General features: G+C 42.9%; 1 protein-coding gene across 1 annotated transcript in view; it reads right to left on the reverse strand.

Moving 5' to 3' along the window:
* The window catches only part of DOCK2 (dedicator of cytokinesis 2), a 408525-nt gene that overhangs the window by 318210 nt on the left and 65012 nt on the right, over window positions 1–25303 (reverse strand). The window contains exons 16-22 of the mRNA XM_060008407.1: window positions 23948–24020; window positions 23732–23835; window positions 21777–21960; window positions 21452–21549; window positions 19683–19772; window positions 18515–18615; window positions 17548–17682 (exon numbers count right to left, since the gene is read on the reverse strand). Of these exons, the coding sequence (XP_059864390.1) occupies window positions 17548–17682; window positions 18515–18615; window positions 19683–19772; window positions 21452–21549; window positions 21777–21960; window positions 23732–23835; window positions 23948–24020 (785 nt within the window). The remainder of the gene's footprint in view (window positions 1–17547; window positions 17683–18514; window positions 18616–19682; window positions 19773–21451; window positions 21550–21776; window positions 21961–23731; window positions 23836–23947; window positions 24021–25303) is intronic.

Raw genomic sequence — 25303 nt, forward strand, 5'->3', positions numbered from 1 at the left:
CTTCTACTTCTGACATTGTGGTAGACACAGTGCCCTAGAAAACCTCTCAATAAAAATGACTCCCAGGGCTTCCCTGGTGGCACAGTGGTTAAGAATCCACCTGCCAATGCAGGGGACACAGGTTTGAGCCCTGGTCCGGGAAGATCCCACATGCCGTGGAGCAACTAAGTCCACGCACACGACTACTGAGCCTGCGCTCTAGAGCCCGCGAGCCACAACTACTGGGGCCTGCAAGCCACAACTCCTGAAGCCCGCATGCCACAACTACTGAAGTTAACTGGTTGGGGAAGAGAAAGAATGAGATCAATCCTGGGGCCTGCATATTGGTGACCCTTGCAGTAAGCTGATACCCCAAATTGTTATACCTTCCTATAAAGGAAGGTGAGAAATAAATCTACTGCATGAAAGAAAACTTGGTGCTGGGTGAAGAAGGAAAACACATCTCCACTGAGATTTCTTAACCACAAGCCAGTCCTCACCTGGATTTTGTTTGTTTGTGATCTTGTTTGTTTTTGTTTTCTCCAAATTCATGTGCCTCACTTGGATTGACAAAGAGAAATTTTAACTTAAAGAGGTCTCTGGTTGTTAGTGACCCCCAGGTGAACAATGGAAGGAAATTCTGATTTTCTCTGGAAGAAAATAAAAAACTTTAATTCAAGACTAAAAATACACAAGAACTGATAAAGTTGAAAGGGAAATAAGCTTTAAAAAATAATAATAACAACAAAATGCACAAGGACTCAAGGTCACCCAAAACAGAAACAGCAGAATCAGCCTCACAAAGAATCCCCCTATTGGAGTTATCCAGCAAAGAATATAAAATCTCATATTTAATGTGCTTCAAAATATAGAAAGGATGGATGAAAATACGATCAAGAAACAAAAAAAAGTTAAAAAGTTATATTTGAATAAGAACTCAATAGAATTTCTGAAAATGAATAATATAATGATTAAAATAAAAAATCTCATTCAATGAATCAAACAGCATATTAGATGCAGTTAAGAGGGAAATCGGTAAGCTGGAAAATAGGTTGAAAGAAATTAGCCAGAATGAACCCCAAAAAACAAAAGATAGAAAATATGAGAGTTTATGAGACATGGAGAATATGAGGTCTAACATACACTAACTGACATTTCAGAGAGATCATAGAATATAAGGGGAAAATGCAAAAATTAAAAAGAATGATGAATGAGAAATTTTATAGAATTGGTATTGCAAATACCAAACTCCAGATCCAGGAAAACTAACTTCTAGCTATATAAACAAACTCATTCTTAAGTACAACATAGAGAAATGCAGAATACCAAAGACAAAGAGATGATCTTAAAGGCTGCCAGGGAGAAAAAAACAGAATGCCTATAAAGGAACAACAGTAAGACTGACAGCTAACCTTAACAGCTGATCACAATGAACAAAAGAGCTAGAACTCTATATCCAGGGAAACCCCATTCCAAGTTTCAGAATAAAATCAGAGAGACTTTAGCAACTCTACCAGTAAATTTCCTGCCATTAATAATAAACGATTTACTTCAAGGAGAAGAAAAACAAATATGGATGGTCAAAGATGACAGGAGAAATGATACCTTTTTTTTCACTGTGATAAAAAAATAACATGAAATTTACCACTTTAACCACTTTTAAGTTTACAGTATAGTAGTGTTGATGAACTTTTTTTTTTTTAATTTTATTTATTTATTTATTTATTTTTGGCTGCGTTGGGTCTTCGTTGCTGCACTGGGGCTTTCTCTAGTTGCAGCGAGCGGGGGCCACTCTTCATTGCGGTGCACAGGCCTCTCACTGTCGCAGCCTCTCTTGTTGCGGAGCACAGGCTCTAGACGCGCAGGCTCAGTAGTTGTGGCTCACGGGCCCAGTTGCTCTGCGGCATGTGGGATCTTCCCAGACCAGGGCTCGAACCCGTGTCCCCTGCATTGGCAGGCAGATTCTCAACCACTGCGCCACCAGGGAAGCCCCCGTTGATGAACTTTTATTGGTAAAATCATATAAACAAGTACCAACTGCTTAAAACAATAATAATGTCTAATTTGTGGAATTATCAAAAAAGGCAAAACTGACATACTACACAATTATAGTATAATATTTAAGAAGGAAGTGGAAGTATCTTCTAAAATCCTTTATTTTTCAGAAGGACTGTAAAGATACTAAGATTTTATTAAGTTAAATATGTATGATAGAATACCTAAGTAGCCACTAATAGAACTGCATATAAAATGTAACTTTCAAGCTATTAAAGGCGAAAAGAGAGTGAAAAAACTGAAGACAATCCAAAAAAAAGAAGGAAAAAGAGAACAGAAAATCAGAGTGTTGGCAAAGATGCACATCTAAGATGATATAAATAAGTTCAAAACATCAGTGATCACAATAAAATGTAATACTGCTTCACGATGAACATTATTATCAAATTAGTGATAGAAAAGAACTACCTTAAATTGATAAAAGATATCTAAAATATTTTTTAAATCTAATACATAATATATATCACCATTTTTATTCAACATTGGTCTAGAATCCTAGCCAATGCAATAAGACAGGGAGAAAAAGGATTCAAATTAGAAAGAGAGAAACAAAGCTTTCCATATTTACAGGTGTTATAATTGTCTACTTAGGAAATTCGTGAGACTCCATAGCAAAACAGATTCTAAGAAGACAAGGATGGAAGCAGCAAGACCACTGGAGAAAGCTAACACAGTGATCCAGGTGTGAGGTGATGAGAACTGTGAACAGGAAGTTGGTAGTGAAGATGGAAAGATGTGGATGAATTTGAGAGACATTTAAGAGGGGACTTGACTGTGGATTACGTGGGAAAAACACAAAAAATGAGGTGTCAAAAAATCCTATTTGTCTGCCCCATGCAACATGCTGGGTTGTACGTCAGTGAGATGAGGGGACATCATGAGTTTGGTTCTGGTTATGCTAACTTTGAATTGCCTCGGAGATACGAAAGATATCAAGTAAACTGGACACACAGATTTGGAACTTGTTGAAGAGGTCAAGCTGGATTTCTGGGTTATCTGCATAGAAGCAGTAACTGAAGAGATGGGTTTGAATTTGGTCACCTAGGTGGAGGGAGTTGAGTGAAAGGAGGATTGGTTTAAACTGAGCATTTAGGACCTCCAAAGGGTGTGAGAAGTATGAGGAATACTAAAAGAGTTCTGTGCTACAGAGGCCAAGGGGAGAAAGTGTTTTGAGGAAGCGGAGAGGTTAGCAATGTAAAATGCTGTGGCTCGTGCTATCTGGGATATTCTTAACTGTTGACATAATAATGTTATCATCTGTGGCTTGTTCACAAAATATGTTTGATCATAGACAAGCTCTTCATTTTTATCACCCCTATGGTACCCAAGACGAGTAGGCCTGCCCTCCTTCCAGAATGCCCATCTGATAGGAAATCAGGAAATAATAATTAACGATATTATTTATCCCAGCAAACTGATTTGGAAAAACATTCTTCTGTGGAAAAGTTCACCTGTACACAGATACACACATCTGCATAGTGCACTCTGATGATCAAATCAAGTGAAGTTGACACTATCTGCTACTTCAGGTAATATGGGTCTTTAGACCCATACATTAACAGATCACTGAGAAGTGACTATATATTTTAAAAAACTTGTCCAAAACTGCAGCCAACAATTCATGGTCGCTAAAACATATATGGCATTAAAAAGTAATAAACGGGGGGCTTCCCTGGTGGCGCAGTGGTTGAGAGTCCGCCTGCCGATGCAGGGGACACGGGTTCGTGCCCCGGTCCGGGAAGATCCCACATGCCACAGAGCGGCTGGGCCCATGAGCCATGGCCGCTAAGCCTGCGCGTCCGGAGCATGTGCTCTGCAACAGGAGAGGCCACAACAGTGAGAGGCCCGCGTACCGCAAAAAAAAAAAAGTAATAAACGTTATGACCGTAAAACAATAATGCCTAGCAGAGATGAGATACTGCAAAAAACAAATCAACCAACCAACAAACAGAAAAACCTAAAGGGATTGCTCAGTGAAATAAGGTAGCACAGGCTGTGTCTGTCCCCCAACCCAATTAAAGATGGGCGGTTTATGTCTTTGAATCTTACAGGAGGCAACCAAAGAGGCTTGTGGGAGGTTATGAAACACATGCTTTTCAATTTTAAATATGGAATTACTATAATCTAAAACACAAACGCTTTGTAGGACAACATGCACTCTGTCTGTATTCTTGAGTCCTTTACTCCTATCCAGGATTGTGTAATTAACTCAGGGATTAACAATCTGTCACTTCCTACTGAGCTGCCCATTTCAGGTACCACTGGTCAGTCACAGCTCCCTGTGCAGTTACCTCCGCCCCCAATCCACCCATGTGGCACATGACACAAGCCCTCTTCACCATCAAGTGTCAGCATGCTACGTCACATGAAAGCATCTTCAACTACATGCCTCCCGAGGACTCTGTAATACACTTAGAATGATCTTTGCATGGTAGGCTCTGCCTATCTCACCCAGTTTATCTTCCTCCTAATCTCCCCTGTGCTCTCTATACTTCAGCCACGATAACTTTCTGAAAAAAACTCTTTCAAGCTCTTTCTTATTCAAGATCACTTACTCAGACTTTCCCTCCCTGAAGGACTCTTCCTTCAATCCCTGCATGCCTGGATCATTGCCATCCCTCACATCTCAGTTTAAACGTCACTTCAGGGAATTCCCTGGTGGTACAGTCGTTAAGAATCCGCCTGCCAATGCAGGGAACACGAGTTCGAGCCTGGTCCGGGAAGATCCCACATGCCGCAGAGCACCTAAGCCCGTGAGCCACAACTACTGAGCCCGCGTGCCACAACTGCTGAGGCCTGCGCACCTAGAGCCTGTGCTCCACAACAAGAGAAGCCACCGCAATGAGAAGCCTGCTCACCACTACGAAGAGTAGCCCCCGCTCACCGCAACTAGAGAAAGCCCGCGTGCAGCAACAAAGACCCAAAGCAGCCAAAAATAAAAAACAAATTAATTAATTAAACGTCACTTCATCAGAATCCTCACAATAACACTGTGAAGTAATCCCATCTTTAGACAAGGAAACTGGGGCACAGAGGTTAGGTCACTTGCCCACAATTATACAGGTAGTTAATGGGATTATTCACTGCTGTACTGGACCACCTATCTCAACTACTTGCTTAATTCCCGTACAGGCATTTATCATGGTTTGCAACGACTTGGTGTGTTTGTTTATTTTATTTTTTTCCCCCACAGTATTATATAAGGGAAGCATGAGGGCAGGGCTACATCTGCCTTTTTCACTGCAGTATCCTAGCATAGAACTTCCAAATAGTAAGACTCAAAAATGTTTACTGAACGAATGAATGAACAAACGAATTGAACTGAACTCATATGTCTTTGCAACTGACTACATTAGGAGAGTAGATCTGAGATACAGAGGAGCTAGTTTGGAGATCTGAAGGACAGTGACCGTATGTGCCCCATAACTAAGTCCTTTTTAATTTTCCATCCACCCCAAAGACACAATAAGAAACAAGCCCAACAACTGAGTAATATATTATTAATACTTCCTAATAAGGAAACAAATTCTACTTCAGGGTGATGCCTGCCTCAAGTGCATCTGAAGTGGATCACAAAATACATCTAGTCATCCTGATTCAGTTCAGCATCCCTGACAGTTAGGTTAGCTTGGTGAATTTCACCCCTCTGGCAAACTAGACCCTTTATTATCCTGCATGTCCATATTAAGTTACAGGGGATTTGCAAACACATATCCTAAATCTACATATTTATTCAGTAAATTGATCTCCCACCCAAGTCATTCTCTGAGGAACTGTCAGCCTAGGCATTTGACAGAAAGTTATTTTTGTGCAAAGGCAAAGATTCTACCAGCAAGCTAGCCCCAGACTTCTAACAAGGAGTTAACAAGGAGAGGAAATCGGCTACTGCTTCAACCTGAAAGAATGAATATCTGTGTCCTCCTTGGCTTTTCCCGTAACCATCTATAGCATCTTGTTCTGCAAAATTAAGCCATTTAAAGGTACAATGGAAGCAAACAAGACCAGCATTTTACACTTCGCTGTAAGCAGAGTATGAGATTGGTAAGAAATAGGAAACAACTGGCTCAGCTTCTGAGGGATGGTGGGGGGAAGCCAGTCTTGGATTATACCCTGGCAAAGAACAATCCACGATGTAAGTAATTCACGCGCAGATGATGGGAAATCAATCATCAAAGCCTGATCCCTCTGCCCCGGACGGCCTCCTGTTTGGATACTAGGAAAGACGCTAAACTCTCGGAAAGGGTCGGCTGATTCACCAAAGATCTCCTAATTGTGAAATATCTTGTTCCTGATCAGTTTTCAGTTCCCAGGACCTCACTGTAACAGTGAATACTGCTGACATTCCCTCTCGGAAATGCTCCGTTTCCTGGGTCCTGTAATGCCAATCCTTCCTGCTTCCTCTCCTATATCTCCAATCCTCCTTCCCTGGGACTCTCCCCTCATCCATCCCTCCAACATGCGCATCTCCTGCATTCCATTCTGAGTTTTATAGCACTGCCCACCTTGTGCTACAGCTTCAAACACATCCTCTTTCTACCAAAGGAGATCAATTTCTACCAAAACCATATCTCCATTCTCCACTCCCCTGAACTCCAAATCTGTATCTAACCGCCTGCTGTGCATTTCCATCTGGCTACGCCAGTAAACACCTCCAGCATCACATGTCCCAAACACATCGTCTTCCCCCCAAAACGTGCTCCTCCCCTCACTCATCATGCTGATGAGCAATACCTGATAAAAGTGGACCACAAAGTTCAGGGTCAGATCAGCCAATTGGCCCCCTCCATCAGTTCCACTCCCACATTCAATTAGTTTGGGCAATCCTGCCATCTATAAACCCTCATCTTCTTACTTTCCTTCTTCTCCAGCCCCACCGTGACTACCTGAGTTCAAGTCCTCCTGCCTGGATTACTGCAATAGCTTCGTTATTGATCTCCTGCCTCCCCTCCTCTGTCTACCACATACTAACCTTACTTCTGCACTAATCATTCTAAAACATGAATCTAATCATGTTAATCCCCTGCTTTAGAACTTCAATGGCTCCCCACTGCCAAAAGCAGGGGTTTCCAAAACTGCTCCTATGAGGAAAAAAAAAAAATTTAAGTATGAGTCTCAACAGATGCTTATTTATATATAAATTATATCCATGTACTATTCTAAGTCAAATGTTTATAAAGTTTAGTTTCTTCATCTTAGGACAAAATGAAGAAATTTTAATATTTTTGTCTGATCCCAGTAGATTAGTTTGTACCTCTGCTGGGGTATTCACTCTGTGCTCTGAGGATGGAGGGTAGCATCTATGCCAATATCCCCCAGCACAGAGGATGACGTCAAACTCCTTGGTCTGGCATTCAAGGTGTTTCACAATCTGGCTCCAAATCCCCTCTTCAAACACCTCCTCACTCCTCCACAACCACAGCTGCACCCACTAGCGACTGTTCCATAAAAGTGCCATTCATGGGCAAGCACAAGATAGCACAAAGAGCTGAGACTTTGATGTCAGATCCCTCCCTGCCAACATCTAACTGTGTGACCTAAAGTCACTTTCTGCACCTCTCTGGGTCTCAATTTCCCCTTCTGTAAAGTGAACATAAAATGAATATAATAATACCTGTACTTTGCAGGGTTGTCGTGAGTATTAAGTGAGGTAGAGCAAAAAGTGATACAGGGCCATGCAAAGAGGAGAGGCTTTTATAAATGGTACCTCAGAGTAAGTTCTATATCATATGTTGTCCCCTCTACTTGGAATTCCCGATTCTCTTTTCTTCCATGGCCAGGCTTCTTAAATACCTTCCAATGTCTAGTTTAAAAGATCACCTCCTCCGAGAAGAATGACTCATCCTCCCGAGGTGGAGTCTGTCATTCAAACCTGTCTGCCCCCGGGAACCATTTGTAAGCCTCCACTGAATCATATCACTGATCATTGCTTATCCCAGGCATGCTGGCATTTGACTGCTGGCATGCGTGTCTTTCTTGCTCACTAAACTGCCACTGCTTGAGGAAGTCTGACATCAATTTCAGAGTTCCCAGCACTTAACAAAGTCCCTAGCACATAACAGGTGCTCAATAACAGTTTATCAATATTTCCATATGCAAAGGGGAAAGAGGACTGTTTAAAAGTGCACATAGATGCACAATTTCATGTTATAATAAGGATGACTTACTTAATGATCTACAAAACGCTTTCACATATGCTTGTAAGAAACAGGTTGTTACCCCCCCCTCTGCCCTGTAGCAACTCATAAAATAGATAATAACTTAGAGAAAAGTAACTATTTGACTATATCCCTTTGATGAGTTTTCTCTTCCATCCTGATCTGATGCCAAGTTAATGTTATCATAAAATAATTCCATTAAGTGCAATTGTGCCGTTTACTGAGCCATTACTGTCATCAAAAAGTGAAATTACATTCAAAGCCTAAAACAGAGGTTTATACAGGAATAAATGTCATTAACATGGCAAACAAATTACATGCAGGAGAAACAGAAATAGCAATATGACCAGAATTCCAACCCATCCTCAGCATAAACAGATGATCACGTTTTAATATTTATTCATACATGAACGGTGAAAACAAATCACACTGGCAAGTCCCTTCGAGTTAAATTCATATTTTTTCAAAAAGGCGGAGGCTTATGTATCCTCTGTGACTGCAGGCTACACTGGGCATGCCTGAGCTTTATGCAGACAACCTTGCTGCCTAAAATATTCATGACCTGCAGGATAAACTAGTATATAATATTTACATAAGAAGAAATTGAACTGGTGGAAAGATGAGGTGGAGGCCAGGGGAGGGAGGACGGGATGGGTAGAATAAAGCCAGACGCAAAATAAAAAGGCAAAAGCGAGCATCAGAGAGCACCAAATCATCTGACGTGAAGGCAATTAGAGAAAGGGCAATGATGTCTGGCCCTGGGTGACCAGAGCCAGATTGGGGCTGTCTGCTGGAGGTGAGAACCGTGGTCCTTTGAGCCTGTGTTAATGGAGTGGCAGTCCCAGTGCAGGCAAATGACACTGTGCATGCCATGGCCAGCCTGCCCAGGTCCCAGGTGAGGGCTGGGGAGCAGAAGGACTCCTGGAGATGCTGCTGCTTCCATTAGGATACTGAGTGCCTTCCTCTTTCCCTGACCAGTGACTTGTTTCCAAGGGGTGTGAGCTCACCTGGACCGGCCCCATGTCAGCTTTTCTTTGTTCATTTCTTGGGAGGATATGAGGACAAAGTCACTGCTGCCAGGACAGCCTCACCATGCTGGCGAGGATGCCCTTCCTGGCAACTCCTGCTCCAAGTCATCATGCTCTTCACTGAAGTCCTACTGTGCTTAGGGATGGATGGCAGCACCTAAACCCACACAGCCTCGCGCCTCTCAGCAGCCCCAGCAGCGCCCAGCAAGTTGACCCTTCCAGCTGGAGTTGCTTCCTCTCAGGACAGCCCCTCCTCTCAGCCAGCCAGGCTTCCCACCTGCACAGCCTGGAAAAAGTGCCAGTTCTCAAATCTGCTTGATCAGGTGAGGTAGAATGCGAAGCTTGCTCTACTGAGTCTTAGCTGTGTGACCTTTGAGCTTGAATTGAAGCCTCAGCCTCCTCATTTGTGAAAGGGGGATAGAAATGCTGTCCCACTGCTTACTGAAGGAGTGCCTACTGTGTGCTGGGTGCTGTCCTCAGCGCTTGGAATGCAGCACGAAACAGTCAAAGACTCCTGTCCTCGTGGACCTGACATTCTAGCAGGAAGAGCGCTAAAATGTCATAACTTATTATTGTATGTTAACATGGGGAGGAAGAATGACAGAAAGCAGAGTGAACGGGAGGGCAATCAGAAGGGCCAGGGGCCAGGTGACAGGCCCAGGCTGCTCTCTGGGAAAGGCTGGATGCTGTCTTATGCCCCCTTCCAGCCCCTCCTCCCCCACTCACGCACACAGGCACCCACCACACCCTGGTCGGCTTGTTCCTCACCACATACAGGGAGGGGGAGACCAGCCCCTTAGGGTCTTTTGAAACAGGAAGACAAATGTGTGATCAGGAGCATGACTCCTGTGCTGGGCTCTTGGGCCCACTTCAGTCTGTCTGTCTCAAATCTAGGTATTTTTGCTTCCATTTTATTTTATTTTTAAGAAAACAAAACAAAAATCTGCACCAATTTACCTGGTTTCGTACGAAAACTTTTTTTTTTAACTTTTTACATTTTTTGGTGTCCGTTTGTATTGAATAATTGGCTACATTTGTAAAATGTAATTTCTAACGTAAAAACATAATTCTTTTCTTCTCAAGAGTTTTTCTTAAGAGGAGAGAAAGATATTTTTTCAGGAAAAACAAACTTTAAAATAAAAGAAGAGGAGAATAAAATCTACTTCTCCCCTTTCCCCAACCTCTGTCTACCCCTCTTTCCCAGGAACAAATCAAAAGGTGGATCGTCTTGCAAAGAACGTAAACTTTTAGTCCAGAACGATGTCTTTTTCTCAATGCAGTGAGCTGTAGATTCTCTAGTTTGACCCCTGCAGGTGGGAATGGGGGCACTGAGGCAACATGGAGAGGAGCTCGGGGGGAGCAGGGTCATGAATTTGTTTTCTTTAGTGAAAGAGAAACACAGTCAAGCATTTTGTATGCAGAATGTTGTGCAATATTTTGGAATGGAACACTGGTGTGTTTAGAGATTGAGTTTAAAAACAAAACAAAAAGATTGATCAAATCTGTACAGTTTATATTGTTCCAGATTGTTTTAAGTCTGTATTAAAAGCATGATATAGAATAACAAAAAAACAAACCAAAAGAAGAAGTGCCAGGGGCAGGGCTTGCCCCTGTACGTAAGGGAATGAGGAGAAGTTTGAATAAAGCTCTAAAAGAGGCGAGTGGGTGAGCAAGCAGTTGTCTGGGAAAGGGTGCAAAGGCCCTGCCCTGGGAACCTGAGCCACAGCAAGGAGGCCTGTGAGGCTGGCACACAGTGAGAGAGCAGTAGGAGGAGGTGAAGTCAGGAGACGAGGGTCTCCACCGCATTTATGTGAAGGCTGATGGAGATAATGAGGGAAATGCACTTAGCAGGACATCATAACCGTGGGCACTCGCTATGTGACAGGCACTGTGCCACATGCCTGATGTCCATTAGCTCAGTGAGTCTGCACAACCGCCCTGCAAGGGTTGTTCCGTACTTGCCTGTTTTACACACAAGGAAACTGAGCTTTGGGCAGATTATTTAATCTGCCCAAGGTCATAAACCTTCATACCTGGTAGTGATAGGATGCAAAGGCAGAATTCAAACCCAAGTAGCCTAGCTCCAGAGACAGTGTCTTTACCCCCTGAGCCGACTGACTCGCAAGCAAAAGATGTGGATGAGTGTGGCGAAGGAGAAGCGTGTGATGGCAGAGCAGCCCCAGGAGAGGGATAACATGGAGAAGGAGGGGGAAGCAAGAACTAAGCAGGTCTGGAACAAGAGCAGAAGGCATGCGGCCAAAGAAAAGACAGGCAGAGCAAGCAGGGAACAGAGGGAGAGCTGGGTACACAGCTGCTTGGCCACAGGGGCCTGACCACACACACACAGGGGAAGTGGGAGCCACAGACAAAAGCAGGGCCCGTGCAGTGGGCCAGCAGCAGACCCAGGTGAATTCACGGAGCCATAACAATTCCCTACATTGAGGTCTTCTAAATGGTAAAGGTGTCCCATCCTCCTAAAAAATAGAGAGCGAGAAACGTTTTGTATAGCATGAACAGTAAGCCAGGCTGTGAGCAGGAATCAAGACACTAACACTTTCTCTTTCTAATCTGAGTTTTTGAAACAAGTACCCTTTCTGTCTCTCCTAGGTGAAAACATGATAACAGCTAACAGATTTATTTTGCTCACGGAATAAATATCAGACACTACATGAAGCTCTGTACATGTAATCTCATTTCATCAACAAAACACTAAAAGCTGGTTTATCCTCATTCGTGGGTGGGGAAACTGAGGCTCAGAGAGGTTAGGTCACTCATCAAGCCAGGTGCTGACAGGGACAGGAAGTGTCCAGTGTGAGCACTGACCGTCACTGAGCCAGCACTGCCCAGTACAGTGTGAACATAACCATGCCCCACACTATCCCCTATACGCGAGCCTACGGCAGCACCAAGATTTACAAGGAACACAGACAAGCAGGAGCAAACGCTCTTATTGCAGAACAGAGCTCTGGATCTTCTCTCATTCGGGAAGTCATCCTTACAGAAGCTCTGCAGTCTCATTACTATGTGCCTGGCCAGCAGGAAGGGCAGCTCTTCCTGGAGTGTCCACCACGTGGACCAGGGAAGCATGGACTACCACAGACTCTGAGTAATTCCACGGACTCAGAAACCTTGGGGATCAGCTCAGCTGGTTGTCTGAGGTTCAGGATAAAAGGCACTGCAAGGGGGTTTATAAAGAAACTCAATGCCTAGAACATAATCACTTCGGCTCCTTCTGAATGTTCCTCACTATGCTCTATACCTCCCAGGGCCTCAGTTAATCTAGAAAAGCCCAGTGGATACTGGTCATATTTATAGCCACTCAGCATCTTTTGGACTCACTTCCTACAATTTAGAATTCCCCATATTTTGAAGCCTGCCTCCCTATGACAGAAGCTCAAACCTGCTCTGCCAGCTTCCATTGCAACTATGGCACAGGTATGTGCCCAGAGACACCTGTACAGACTTTGACTCAGGAGCTACTGACATAAGAAGAGGGGACAGGAAAATCATTTTCTTTGGCTGTGTGACAAAATGAATGATTCTTACAAAAATTCCAATCCCGTACAGAATAAATGCACAGAAATCTCTTGAATTTCTACACACTAATGACGAAAAATCTGAAAGAGAAATTAAGGAAACACTCCCATTTACCACTGTAACAAAACGAATAAAATACCTAGGAATAAACTGACCTAAGGAGACAAAAGACCTGTATGCAGAAAATTATAAGACCCTGATGAAAGAAATTAAAGATGATACAAACAGATGGAGAGATATACCATGTTCTTGGATTGGAAGAATCAACATTGTGAAAATGACTATACTACCCAAAGCAATCTACAGATTCAATGCAATCGCTATCAAACAACCAATGGGGCTTCCCTGGTGGCGCAGTGGTTGAGAGTCCACCTGCCGATGCAGGGGACATGGCTTCGTGCCCCGGTCCGGGAAGATCCCACATGCCGCAGAGCGGCTAGGCCTGTGAGCCATGGCCACTGAGCCTGCGCGTCTGGAGCCTGTGCTCCGCAACGTGAGAGGCCACAACAGTGAGAGGCCCGCGTACCACAAAAAAAAAACAACAACAACCAATGGCATTTTTCACAGAACTAGAACAAAAAATTTCACAATTTGTATGGAAACACAAAGGACCCTGAATAGCCAAAGCAATCTTGAAGAAGAAAAACAGAGCTGGAAGAATCAGGCTCCCTGGCTTCAAACTATACTACAAAGATACAGTAACCAAGACAGCATGGTACTGGCACAAAAACAGAAATATAGATCAATGGAACAGGATAGAAAGCCCAGAGATAAACCCACGCACATATGGTCACCTTATCTTTGATAAAGGAGGCAAAAGTATACCGTGGAGAAAAGACAGCCTCTTCAATAAGTGGTGCTGGGAAAACTGGACAGCTACATGGAAAAGAATGAAATTAGAACACTCCTTAACATCATACACAAAAATAAACTCAAAATGGATTAAAGACCTAAATGTAAGGCCAGACACTATCAAACTCTTAGAGGAAAACATAGGCAGAACACTCTATGACACAAATCACAGCAAGATCCTTTTTGACCCACCTCCTAGAGAAACGGAAATAAAAACAAAACTAAACAAATGGGACCTAATGAAACTTAAAAGCTTTTGCACAGCAAAGGAAACCATAAACAAGACGAAAAGACAACTCTCAGAATGGGAGAAAATATCTGTAAATGAGGCAACTGACAAAAGATTAATCTCCAAAATTTACAAGCAGCTCATGCAGCTCAGTATCAAAAAATCAAACAACCCAATCCAAAAACGGGCAGAAGACCTAAATAGACATTTCTCCAAAGAAGATATACAGATTGCCAACAAACACATGAAAGGATGTTCACCATCACTAATCATTAGAGAAATGCAAATCAAAACTACAATGAGGTATCACCTCACACCAGTGAGAATAGGTTTCATCAGAAAAATCTAGAAACAATAAATGCTGGAGAGGGTGTGGAGAAAAGGGAACCCTCTTGTACTGTTGGTGGGAATGTAAATTGATACAGCCACTATGGAGAGCAGTATGGAGGTTCCTTAAAACACTAAAAATAGAACTACCATATGACCCAGCAATCCCACTACTGGGCATAAACCCTGAGAAGACATAATTCAAAAAGAGTCATGTACCACAACGTTCACTGCAGCCCTATTTACAGTAGCCAGGACGTGGAAGCAACCTAAGTGTCCATCAACAGATGAATGGATAAAGAAGATGTGGCACAGATATACAATGGAATATTACTCAGCCATAAAAAGAAACAAAACTGAGTTATTTGTAGTGAGGTGGATGGACCTAGGTGGATGTCATACATAGTGAAGTAAGTCAGAAAGAGGAAAACAAATACCGTATGCTAACACATATATATGGAATCTAAAGAAAAAAAATGGTTCTGAAGAACCTAGGGGCAGAACAAGAATTAAGATGCAGACGTAGAGAATGGACTTGAGGACACAGGGATGGGGAAGGGTAAGCTGGGACGAAGTGAGACAGTGGCATGGACATATATACACTACCAAATGTAAAACAGATAGCTAGTGGGAAGCAGCTGCATAGCACAGGGAGATCAGCTCGGTGCTCTGTGACCACCTAGAGGGGTAGGATAGGGAGGGTGGGATGGAGACGCAAGAGGGAGGGGATATGGGGATACATGTATACGTATAGCTGATTCACTTGGTTATACAGCAGAAACTAGCACACCACTGTAAAGCAATCATACTCTAATAAAGATGTTAAAAAAAAAAGTTCCAATCCTTCTCAACAAGTTTTCTTCCTCTCTTACCCAAGTGTATCTTGCATATTGATACAGGAAAATCCCTAGCCCTTGTAAACGCTCATGTGCAGCACGCCCAAAGAAAAAATGGCAGGGAACAATTAACGGGAGCTGGATCAGCTGTAACTATGCACACCAGGAAAGACAAAGGAATAACAGGAAACGGAAACACAATACCAGACACAGTAAGCTCCCAAAGCAATAACTATATTACAATTTCCCACCAGCTGGCTTAGAAATCTCAAAGCACTGAAACGCCTATCTTCCATTCCCAAGTAAAATTCCCTTCTAGTTTGGGGAGATACTACCATCACTTCCCAATGTCCCTGAGGCTCCACTGAAGAGAACCCATTGTGAAAGATTCTAGAATGAACAAGACCTACTACCTTCCCTCAGCATGAGGTTCTAGACATTCCTTGCAGGTCAGCCTATATTTCTGATCATGACAAAGGATTCAAGATTATGTCTGGATTACCTTCGAGACATCTCCTCTGACCAAATGGCTTCTCCTAGCCCCCAGAATGCACTTCATCCAACAAGCGTTCTTGAGTGTCAGTGATGTTCTATATATGCTATGCTGGGAGTACATAAGAGAATAACAGATTATCCCACTCCTTAAGAAGCCAAAACTCACTTAGAGTTCCAGCAGCACTGAATTTATACTGAATGAAGAGCTGGGGGCACTGCAAGATGACATGCCCTCAGGTAGAAAAGAAGAAAGCAGATGTACAAATGCTCTTTGTTCCAGTGGAGGAAACAGATGAAGACTAAGAGAGGTAAGACAAGGAAGAAGGAAGGAAGGAAGGAAAGGAAGAGAGGGAGGGAGAGAGGGAGGAAGGAAAGAACTAAGGAATGGGGGGAGGGAGGGAAGAGAAATAAATTAAAAGGACAAACTGAGGCATAAGATATGATACATGGAAAGATATGTTCTTGTAGATCTGAAGTTCTCGCTTGGAGATGGGATAAGATATCATTGCCTAATCTAGAATTACAACGTTTGAATCCTTGAACCTCTCCAAGAGTTCAACTCTTAGGAAGACCCATAATTGTCTCTTACTGGTTTTCAAATAATTCAAATATTCTTTCAAGTTCAAGAATACCCCTAAGACTTCACTACACAGTCTCTGCCTTGACTATGTGACAAAAGAGAGGAATCGAAACAGATATTTCACTTTTAGAATAGCCTAAGTGACATATGTTTTGTGACATGGTTCAAGACACTCATCTCTTTCTATTCATCAACTGAAATATCAAAGAATTCTCCTACAAAGGAGAATCTCAAATAATTACCCATTTCAGCTGCCTTTGAGTATGAAGCTTTCATAACTCATCCAATGTCTTGATCAGAATGATGATTTACGGACTTCTACCTTTTTTTTTTTTTTGAGAAACCATCCCTTCAAGTAAACAAGTTCATACCATAAGTTGCTGACCTGACCCATGGCTCCAGAGGTGAACATGGGACCATAAGTACACAACCTGCATATTCATTCTCCAGGTCACAGTGTTTAAGACCTTAGTACATGACTCAAGATAGTTCTTGGCATAGGATTTTGGTCGAACAACAGGGAACCTAGCGTTGCTTAAGCTAGTAGAATATGAGTCTGAGTTTCCCAGTGGCTTCCCCATTGGAAAACTTGCCTCAGAAGGCAGCCAACAAAAGGAAAGCAGAGCCAAGATCTAGAGAGACAGAGACCATCCGAACGACACTAAGCATCTGGACCCAGCCGTACCGAAGGCCAAGTACCCCCAAGATTTTTCAATAATGCGAAATAAAATAAAGTCCTATTTCCCCGAGTCAGCTTGGGTTGCATGCTCTTCCTCTGCACCGATAAGAATCCAGACAATACATTTCCTGTATGCTTCTTCTTACTTCCCATCACACACAACCAACCTGGTCACACACACAACCAATTCCCTGCCTAACTCTGTCTTGTAGCCAGGAGACACATAAATTGTTATTTTGCAGGTTGCATTGGAATGACTCCACCTCTAAAGCCTTTTAAACGGGTAGCTAACCTCTGTGATGCTGACCATCGAATATCAAATCTCTTAGGTGCTCTAACATGTCAGCTCACTTTTTGGCCACCAGGATTTCACGGACAGGCGGATCAGCTGCAAATACCCACTCATCTGTCATGTGCATCCTCCTAGAACCAAATAAATGTCAAATTCTCTGAGATCTGCTTCCCTGTCCCCATGGAATATAGATTCCTGGAAGGTTTTCACCATATCTCAAATCAAATGAAGAATGTTAGATGAAATGCAGAAGAGCCTCAAATCACAAATCATAGTCACTGGAGGAGACATAACTCTTCAACATATGAAGATTTCTTCTTTTTTTCCCCAAATGAACTTCGAACAATTATTACCTATTCATAACTCTCTAAATTGGATTTTTAAGCTGTTTTTGATCAGCAGCTGGTTACAATTTTGTAAAAGAGTTTCTCCAATGGCACAAATACTGCTGTACCCCAGAGGAATTGCAGAGCTAATCAATCACTTACGTAACTAGTACTCACTGTGAAAATAATGTCCTTGACCGAACAATGAACTTGAAAACATATTCCAAAGCTTTCAGCGTTCTTAATATTGGCTCACATTGCTCTCCTCTGCTGGAGGTATCCAAGTAAGTCTTCAGCACCATCATCAATTTCCTGAATAAGGGATTACATTTTCAAAATACATCTCTTTTCAGCCCACAGCATGGTAATTAGTTTGTTTACTAAATTATAAGGCATTCAATCAAAGGTTAGAGGTGATGGTATAGCCAAGCTCACATAGTCATTTACACCATAAAAATAACTCTGCCTAAAAATATATGTTTAATACAGGGAGTGAGTATTTCCTGTCCATAAACAGCCAGCAAAGGAAAAAGTAGTGAGAAAAAAATCTTTTGACTCTGGGAAAACTAGTCACAGTGAGGATGTGAGGGGGGATGGTGGTGGTGATAATGTTCTTTTCAGCTTTTTCTTCCCACAGAAAATGTTCCTGTAATATCATGGAACTCCGTTGCCTGGAAACTTACCATGTTTCTTTATTACCAGCAGGGCGGACTTCGAACTACTTGGCCTGCTTTTCCAGGTCCCTTCACAAACGGGCCTCCACCAACTTTTCCAGCATCGTCTCTGATCTCTAACCCTCAGTTCTCTATACACAAGCTGTACTGAGCTACTTGTCATATGCACTTCCTTCTCTCTAGCCTTTGAATCCCAGTGTGTATCACAAGTAGCTGTTCAATAAATGATAGCTGACTGACTGACTAAATGAATGAACGAATGAGCAAACACTTCCACGTACTTCTGCCACCATAAAATATTCGTACCAACCTATGAGTTTGCATATTTTTATTTAATCCAAATGACACAGCCAGATTGGGTTTTGTCAAAAAAGGCAGAACTCACACAGGCTGGTGACAAAAAGAAACTACTCAAATTTTTGTGACCTAGGCATCCTGGCAGGGCAAGCAGGAAGTACACAGTTACTTACTTGTAAGCTAGGGTAGCACTGAAATGCTGTTGAATGTAAGCCTCCAGAACGGTGTTGAAATGCTGGAATTTCCGGTCAGCAATGAGTCCTATTATGTAGATCTTGAGGAAGAAGCAAGGAATCAGTGGGTTTTGTGGGCAGACCCAGGACAGGAAGCTGTATTCACATGGCATAACTGAAACCCTATCAAATTCTTTTGCCCAGGAATTAGGTCACTAATATAGCTTCAGTCCTTTTCATTAAGGTAGTACCTCTCCTCAAAAGTATTTCACGAAGTATGCTACAGGGTTTCACGGTCAGATAAGCTTGAGAAATCTCAAGTTATCAAAACCTTAGACTGCCTTCTTTATTGCAGGCCTTATCGGAGTCTTCCGTATGCTTCTGTGCATTGTAAATCTCCAAGAGAGTCACGCAATGGTCAACACTTCCCTAAGTTCTTTAATCAAAGGATCTTTTTGTCAGGAAGCATTTTTCCTTAGACACAGCTTTCTAGGAGGCCCTCTTGGGAAGCACTGGATTAAGTCACAGTTGTCTCCAAGTAAGCTCTTTAAAAATGTAAATGTCACTGACACAAAGGGTTGACACATTCATACTTTATTGGTCACTGATACCTTAATGCAGATTTTTTTTTTATGTTTATTTTGACATGACATTGAGAAGATGTGAGTTGGGACCACAAGAGGAAGAACAGACCATTTCGAAAGGTGGAAAGGAGACAGATCTGCCTGGTGTACCACCCACTCTAAAATGTTCCGGGGTGGGCAGGAGGAGTGTAACAACTGCGCTGGAGACTGAGCAGGAAGAAGGTAAAAAAAAAGAGTTAGGAAACATTTTGGGTGCTTTACAACCTGGCCAAGGACTCACTCCCCGTATTCATGGAAAGCCAAAGCGACTATTCACGGTATCCAGCTTCATGTACCTTCAACCAGGGCCAATCCACCATCAGCACTTAAACACTCCCCTTTTAATCACCCTGCCCATGCTTTCAAATGAACTCGAAGCAAACGAAGGGAAACAGCAACTCGTTCATTGGTCTGGTTGCCAAATGTTACAATGCCTCCAAAAAAATTCATGAAAAGGGCCATGTGGGCCATAAGTTCTCTGTGTTCTCACAGTGAGACACACGTTAATGCCTAATGTCACTAAACACTGGCCCCCTCTCTCTTACCAAAGCATCAAAGACGAGGATGTCATACTCATTACTTTGAGAATGTTCCATCATGATGTTGAAGAGGGCATCCAGAGTATCCTGGAGAAACTGGGCAAAATAATGAAGGTCTTGTAAGAAAGAGTGTAGGTGACCCAGCAGTCCCACTCATCAGTGTTTACCCAAGAGGGTGAGGGCACACATCCACCATGTGCCATGTTCAGGAGGGCCAGGTACTTTACTCACAAGAGCCAGAACTTGGAGCAACCCAGCTGTCCATCTTCAGCAGAGTGGATAATTATAGGGTGGCATTTTCACATTATAGAACACTCCACAGCAATAAAAAAAAAGAGCAAACTACTTCAACGTGGAATGACGAATATAACTCGTGAGCATTGTGCAGGGTAAGATAAGTCAGACACAGAAATGTCTATTCATTATCACTCTCTTTTTATGAAATTCAAGAACAGGCAAAAACCCCATCTATAATGATGGTAGTCAGCTTAGTGGTTACTCCCGAACAGGTTACTGATGGAGAAGGGGTAAGAGGGAACCTACTGCAATGCTAAAAATGTTCTGTACCTTGACCTAGGTGGTGGGTACACAGTTGTGTACATGTGTAACAATACACTGAACTGTACTCTTAAGATACGTGCTCCGTACATATGTTACCATATGTAGAGTATACATCAATAATAATTTTTTTCTAAAAACAAGAAAAAAAGAATGCAAAAGGGAGACAACAGAATGCCCTTTCAGATGACTTTTCCAGGCTGACAAAGGTGACAGGCCTTATTAAAGGATGTGTGGGGAATTTCCCTGCCATTGTTGAACCAGGTAGGTGGGTCCACAGTGCACAGTTAAAGCATTGATCTGGAAATCTGACCATTGCTTCTCCATGTATGGGCAATTAACTAAAATTTGATACCCCTCCCTCCTAAGAGATGGGTCAATATTTCCTATGGTCGAAACACAGAGCTACTACATAAAGATGTTCAATCTCAGAGTTTCTAGTTGTACCAGGTTCCCAATGGAAACAAGATCACCAGGACCTCTGGGAAACACTTGTCCCAATTCATAGTGCTGGAGAGACAGTTGCTTTCATTAGATTTGCGCTTCAGACACTATATTCTCCACCACCATGTGGACACAACAATACATCTGACATTTACATCGTTTTCTGCTTGTTTCACCTAAAATGTGAGCGCTGATGTCTTTCCTTTTCTCATGTTTAATACATAACATTCTCGAAGCAGCAGAAACCAAGAATACTTTTTATTTCTAACAGCAACATGTAGATAATACTAAGAGATCATACTACCATAGCAACTTACAACAACAAAAATAAATAATAGTTACTATTTGTTGAACTTTGTACATTTTCATAAGCGTTAGTTCAATTATTGTGCATTACGTGTAAGAGACTTGTGGAGTAATTTTTAAATATGTATCATCTTGAATGCTCACAACCCTGGAAAATATGTCATATTGATAACACTATCACATAAAGTTGGCAAGCAGTTGAACTGGGATCTACACCAAAGTTGACCTATTTTCAGAGACTGAGCACAACCATACTTTTCTCCTGTTCAAGATTCAGCATCACTGAACCATATCATCCCCCAGATTTACCAATAAAGGCTTCTAATGCCGACTTCGGACACTGTATCCCATTGTCAGAAGCAAAGTTGTCCTATCTCCCTCAGCACTTCATCTCTCCCCTGAAGCCACCCATGATTTAAAGCTCTGTCACTGGTGGATGAATACAGGCAAAATGAAGCCCCACTGACCTTTACTACTTCTTCTCCATCGACAATCTTCAATTTTTCTAAATTCTCCTGTAGCAGTTGTGGCTTCATACGCCACTTCAGCAAACCCAGCAAACCCACTAAAATAGAGTCCAGACAAGCAGAATTACTATTACTGGCCTGAACTGTCTGTATCAGGACCACACACACACACACACACACACACACACACACACACACACACACACACACACACACACACACACACACACACACACACACACACACACACACACACACACACACACACACACACACACACACACACACACACACACACACACACAGCTATCAATGTTTCCGATACCATTCTGGGTGAGCTTTGTGGAGCACACCAGCGTAGAAATGCAGAATACATCCCGGGAGCTGACAGAGAGCCCCCCAACACTGCTGGAGCTTCGACTCAAGGTAGCCGCCTTGTTTTCCACATGGTGTCGGTAAGAAGGAAGAGTCAGGTAAGCACTGGCATCCTCCATCTTCTTGCTGTCCCCCTGGAAACAACACCTTGATTACTTCCCCAAGCCAAGGGTATGCACCCAATGCTACACAGAGTTTGCAGTGGCCAGATTACACACTGTAGGTAGAGAGGATCAGAAACAGTGAGGGACATCATAAGAGGAGCAGTGAACATCAGCTGGTAAGGTAAGGCTGTTTTTCCACAAAATAGGCGAGAACCCAAGGTTACGTTAATGGGAAAGGGGTTGATCAACCAACCACCTGAAGGCTCCGTGGACTTCATTAATGGCACAGAGGGAACTGAAGATTCCCAAACAGGATATTTTAATTCATTCTAAGTTTTATAAGATCTTAACACAAACAAGCCCACCAGCAGGATAAGGAATCGGCTTAAAGAAGAAGTTAACAGCAAAGGCACTAGATTCTGAAAGTGATGGTATTTAGACCCTCTTCTCCCATTCACATGCCTGTGTCATTTTGGACACATTCCTTGGTCTCTCTGTGTCTCATTCTTCTCATGATTAAACTGAGAATTAACCATATTACCTACTTCTAGAAATCTGGAGCAGACTGGATGGCATAATGCATATAGAACACTTAGTAAGATGACAGACACTAAGTCCCTTGGCATGCTGAAATGAACGACTAGAGGTAGGCATTACAGCAGTCAACATTTACTGAGCCCTTACTCTGCACTAGATGCTGCACTAAGTGCTTTGTATGCCTTAGTTCATGTCACTTAAGCCTCACAACAGTTGTTACTGTTGTGTATACTGTTATCATCTCCAGTTTACAGATGAGGAAACTGAGGCTTAAGGAGGGTGACTAAATTGAAAACTGACTGCAACTGGGACTCTGCCCCCAATGAGTTCACAATCTTTTAAACCAAGAACTACCTTGACGCGTCAAAACTGAGAAAACAGAGCCTGTACAGAAGGAAAAGGGGTGTTCTGGAAAAGCCAAAGAGACTCAGAGAAGAGTACCCTGTTATGAAGCTTTGATGAGGCTGTGTTTGCCATGCAGACCACAGGCAAAAGGGCAACTCCAACCTCCAATGCTGAGAAAGTCAAGGGCAAGGGTTTGATCCCTGTGCTGACCACTTAGGCTTTGCCCTGTTTCACAGCCATACCCTTTGCCTCCAGCCAGGGGCTAGCTAGATACGTGCCACTGTCACAGGAGTGGTTGTGGGAAAGCATGCATGTAAGATCAGGAAAATACTTCCCCACTTCTAGAGAACAGTGCAAGTCTCATGACGTAAAAATAACAGCAGCGGCCCTCTATACTCTTTTACATGGCCCTTCTGCGTGGGTCATCTTATGGTCATAAACATGGCCATCACCACTTAAGGAAAAGGAAACTGAGACTCAGCAAGACATGGAAGATGACTCCAATTTAGTCAACAGCAGGATCGGGACCCTAAATTGTGATATTTTTTCCATTAGCTACAGGGAGGAATCTCTCAAATATTTCTTGCTGGTCTTCTGTACATCCCACAGGTATCTTAACAGAGTCAAAGCCCACTCTGTATGTAACAATAACCTTCCATTTCCTGAGAATTCCACGTACCCATCAATGTCATGCTTACATGCACCGACTCATATAATCCTCACAGTTACTCACTGAGAGCTCACAGATGAGGACACGGAGGCCCAGAGAAGTTACGACTTTGTACAAAAGGCCTCACAGCTGGGAAGCCCCTATGTGTGTGACTCTGGGGTCCCTGCTCTTAATTACCAAGCCATCCTGCCATCTCCCCCTCACTTCCTGCATGCTCCCCACTGCAGAGTTAATACCAGCTCATGGTACCTTTAGGACAACCAAGTCATGGCATCCGTCATGCAGAGTGGTCCCATCTTCCTTCATCAACTTCACATAGGACATGGCAAAGTTCTTTTCTCCTTTATCCTTGGCTGAAAATAGCATTGTTGAGGTCAGGAAAAAAAAAGATACTTGGGCCACCCAATGATCCCACCCCTCTCCCCTTAGGGGTTTTGCAGAGATGCCATTTGGTTGGGCACTCACATTCCAGGGATGACCGATGTCGAAACATGAATCGCAGGTGGATCCTCTGCATGTCTTCAATAGGGACGGCCACCTCAATAGGCAGAAACCAGAGCTCAGGAGACAATGAGTTAAAGAGCCCTCCCCACTCCACCCCGCCCCCCGCAAAAGGCAGCCTGACCATTTAACTTAGAGTGCTGCGTGCTGATTTATTACCCAGCCATCAAGCCTGATGAACTGTAAATACATTACATAAGAACTGGCTATGAAGAGAAAATAAAGTACCAAATGTAATCCATTTGGCAAATTGCATTCCCAGCCAATGAAAAGAGATCTGTAAATTATAGTGAGGAAACATGAATCTCTCCAAATTGATATAAAAGTCACATAACTTTAGCACAGGATTTAATGCACTGCAAACTGCACAGTGCACATTTTCCTTACACACTCCAGGAGTCTGGGCAGTTGCAGCAGGGCTTAGAAAATTAACAGTGCCCATTAGGGGGCTTGATGGGGGACTGTCATTTATGTAAATTAATAAAAATGCTTGAATCCAATCATATTCGGGAAAATCCTAGGCCTCATTCCCATCTTTGGTTTTTCCTCCAAGGACACTGGGCCAAGACAATCACCCCTTGGTCACCCAGTGTCACTGTCCAGTGAGTGGTCTGCTGTACCCTTGACTGAGGTGCTTTTGGCCTGTCTCTGGACTATCCCACCTCCCAAAGCCCCACAGCGATCCCTGTATTATACAATTCAGGCCCAGACAGAGAAGCTTAGCTACCTGTGAGAAAAACCACTCAGATTTTCTGTGGATACTTTCTGCTCCAGAAAATGAAATTTGAGCCCAAAGAGGTCCACCACTTGTTTGTGTGTCTCAGAGCACAAGAGCTGAGAGTCACATGGGCAGCTGTTGTCCAATTCATTCTTTCACTGCATATTGAATCAATACTATAAGCTACAATCATGTGAAGCACGGGCCATGCTGACATAAGGCACAGTCCCACTCAAAGAGCTCATGGCCCACACAGGGCAACACATAATTATCACCATGTGATGAGGGCTAGCAAAGAGATATAACTGGGGTACAAGAGAGCACAGAGAAAACAACCTGGTCCAACAGCTCTCTGACCCCAAAGCTGGGTAGGTCATCACTTTTAAGAGAGTGAGTACAGGGAGACCCACTGAGGAAAACAGGAATATAGGTGACAACGCAAGAACCACTGAGGTTTGAAGAGCTACCTCTGAAAGGGAAGTCTTATGAATACCTTCAGTTTGGGTTCAGAGCACAGAGTGAGTAAAGACTGCTATTAATTACAAGGCAGAGACATCTGAAGCTGTAATCAAGCTTCACTGTCCATTAAATTAATTCCGAAC

This window comes from Delphinus delphis, chromosome 3, assembly GCF_949987515.2.
Source record: "Delphinus delphis chromosome 3, mDelDel1.2, whole genome shotgun sequence".
In the NCBI taxonomy this organism is placed as follows: domain Eukaryota; kingdom Metazoa; phylum Chordata; class Mammalia; order Artiodactyla; family Delphinidae; genus Delphinus; species Delphinus delphis.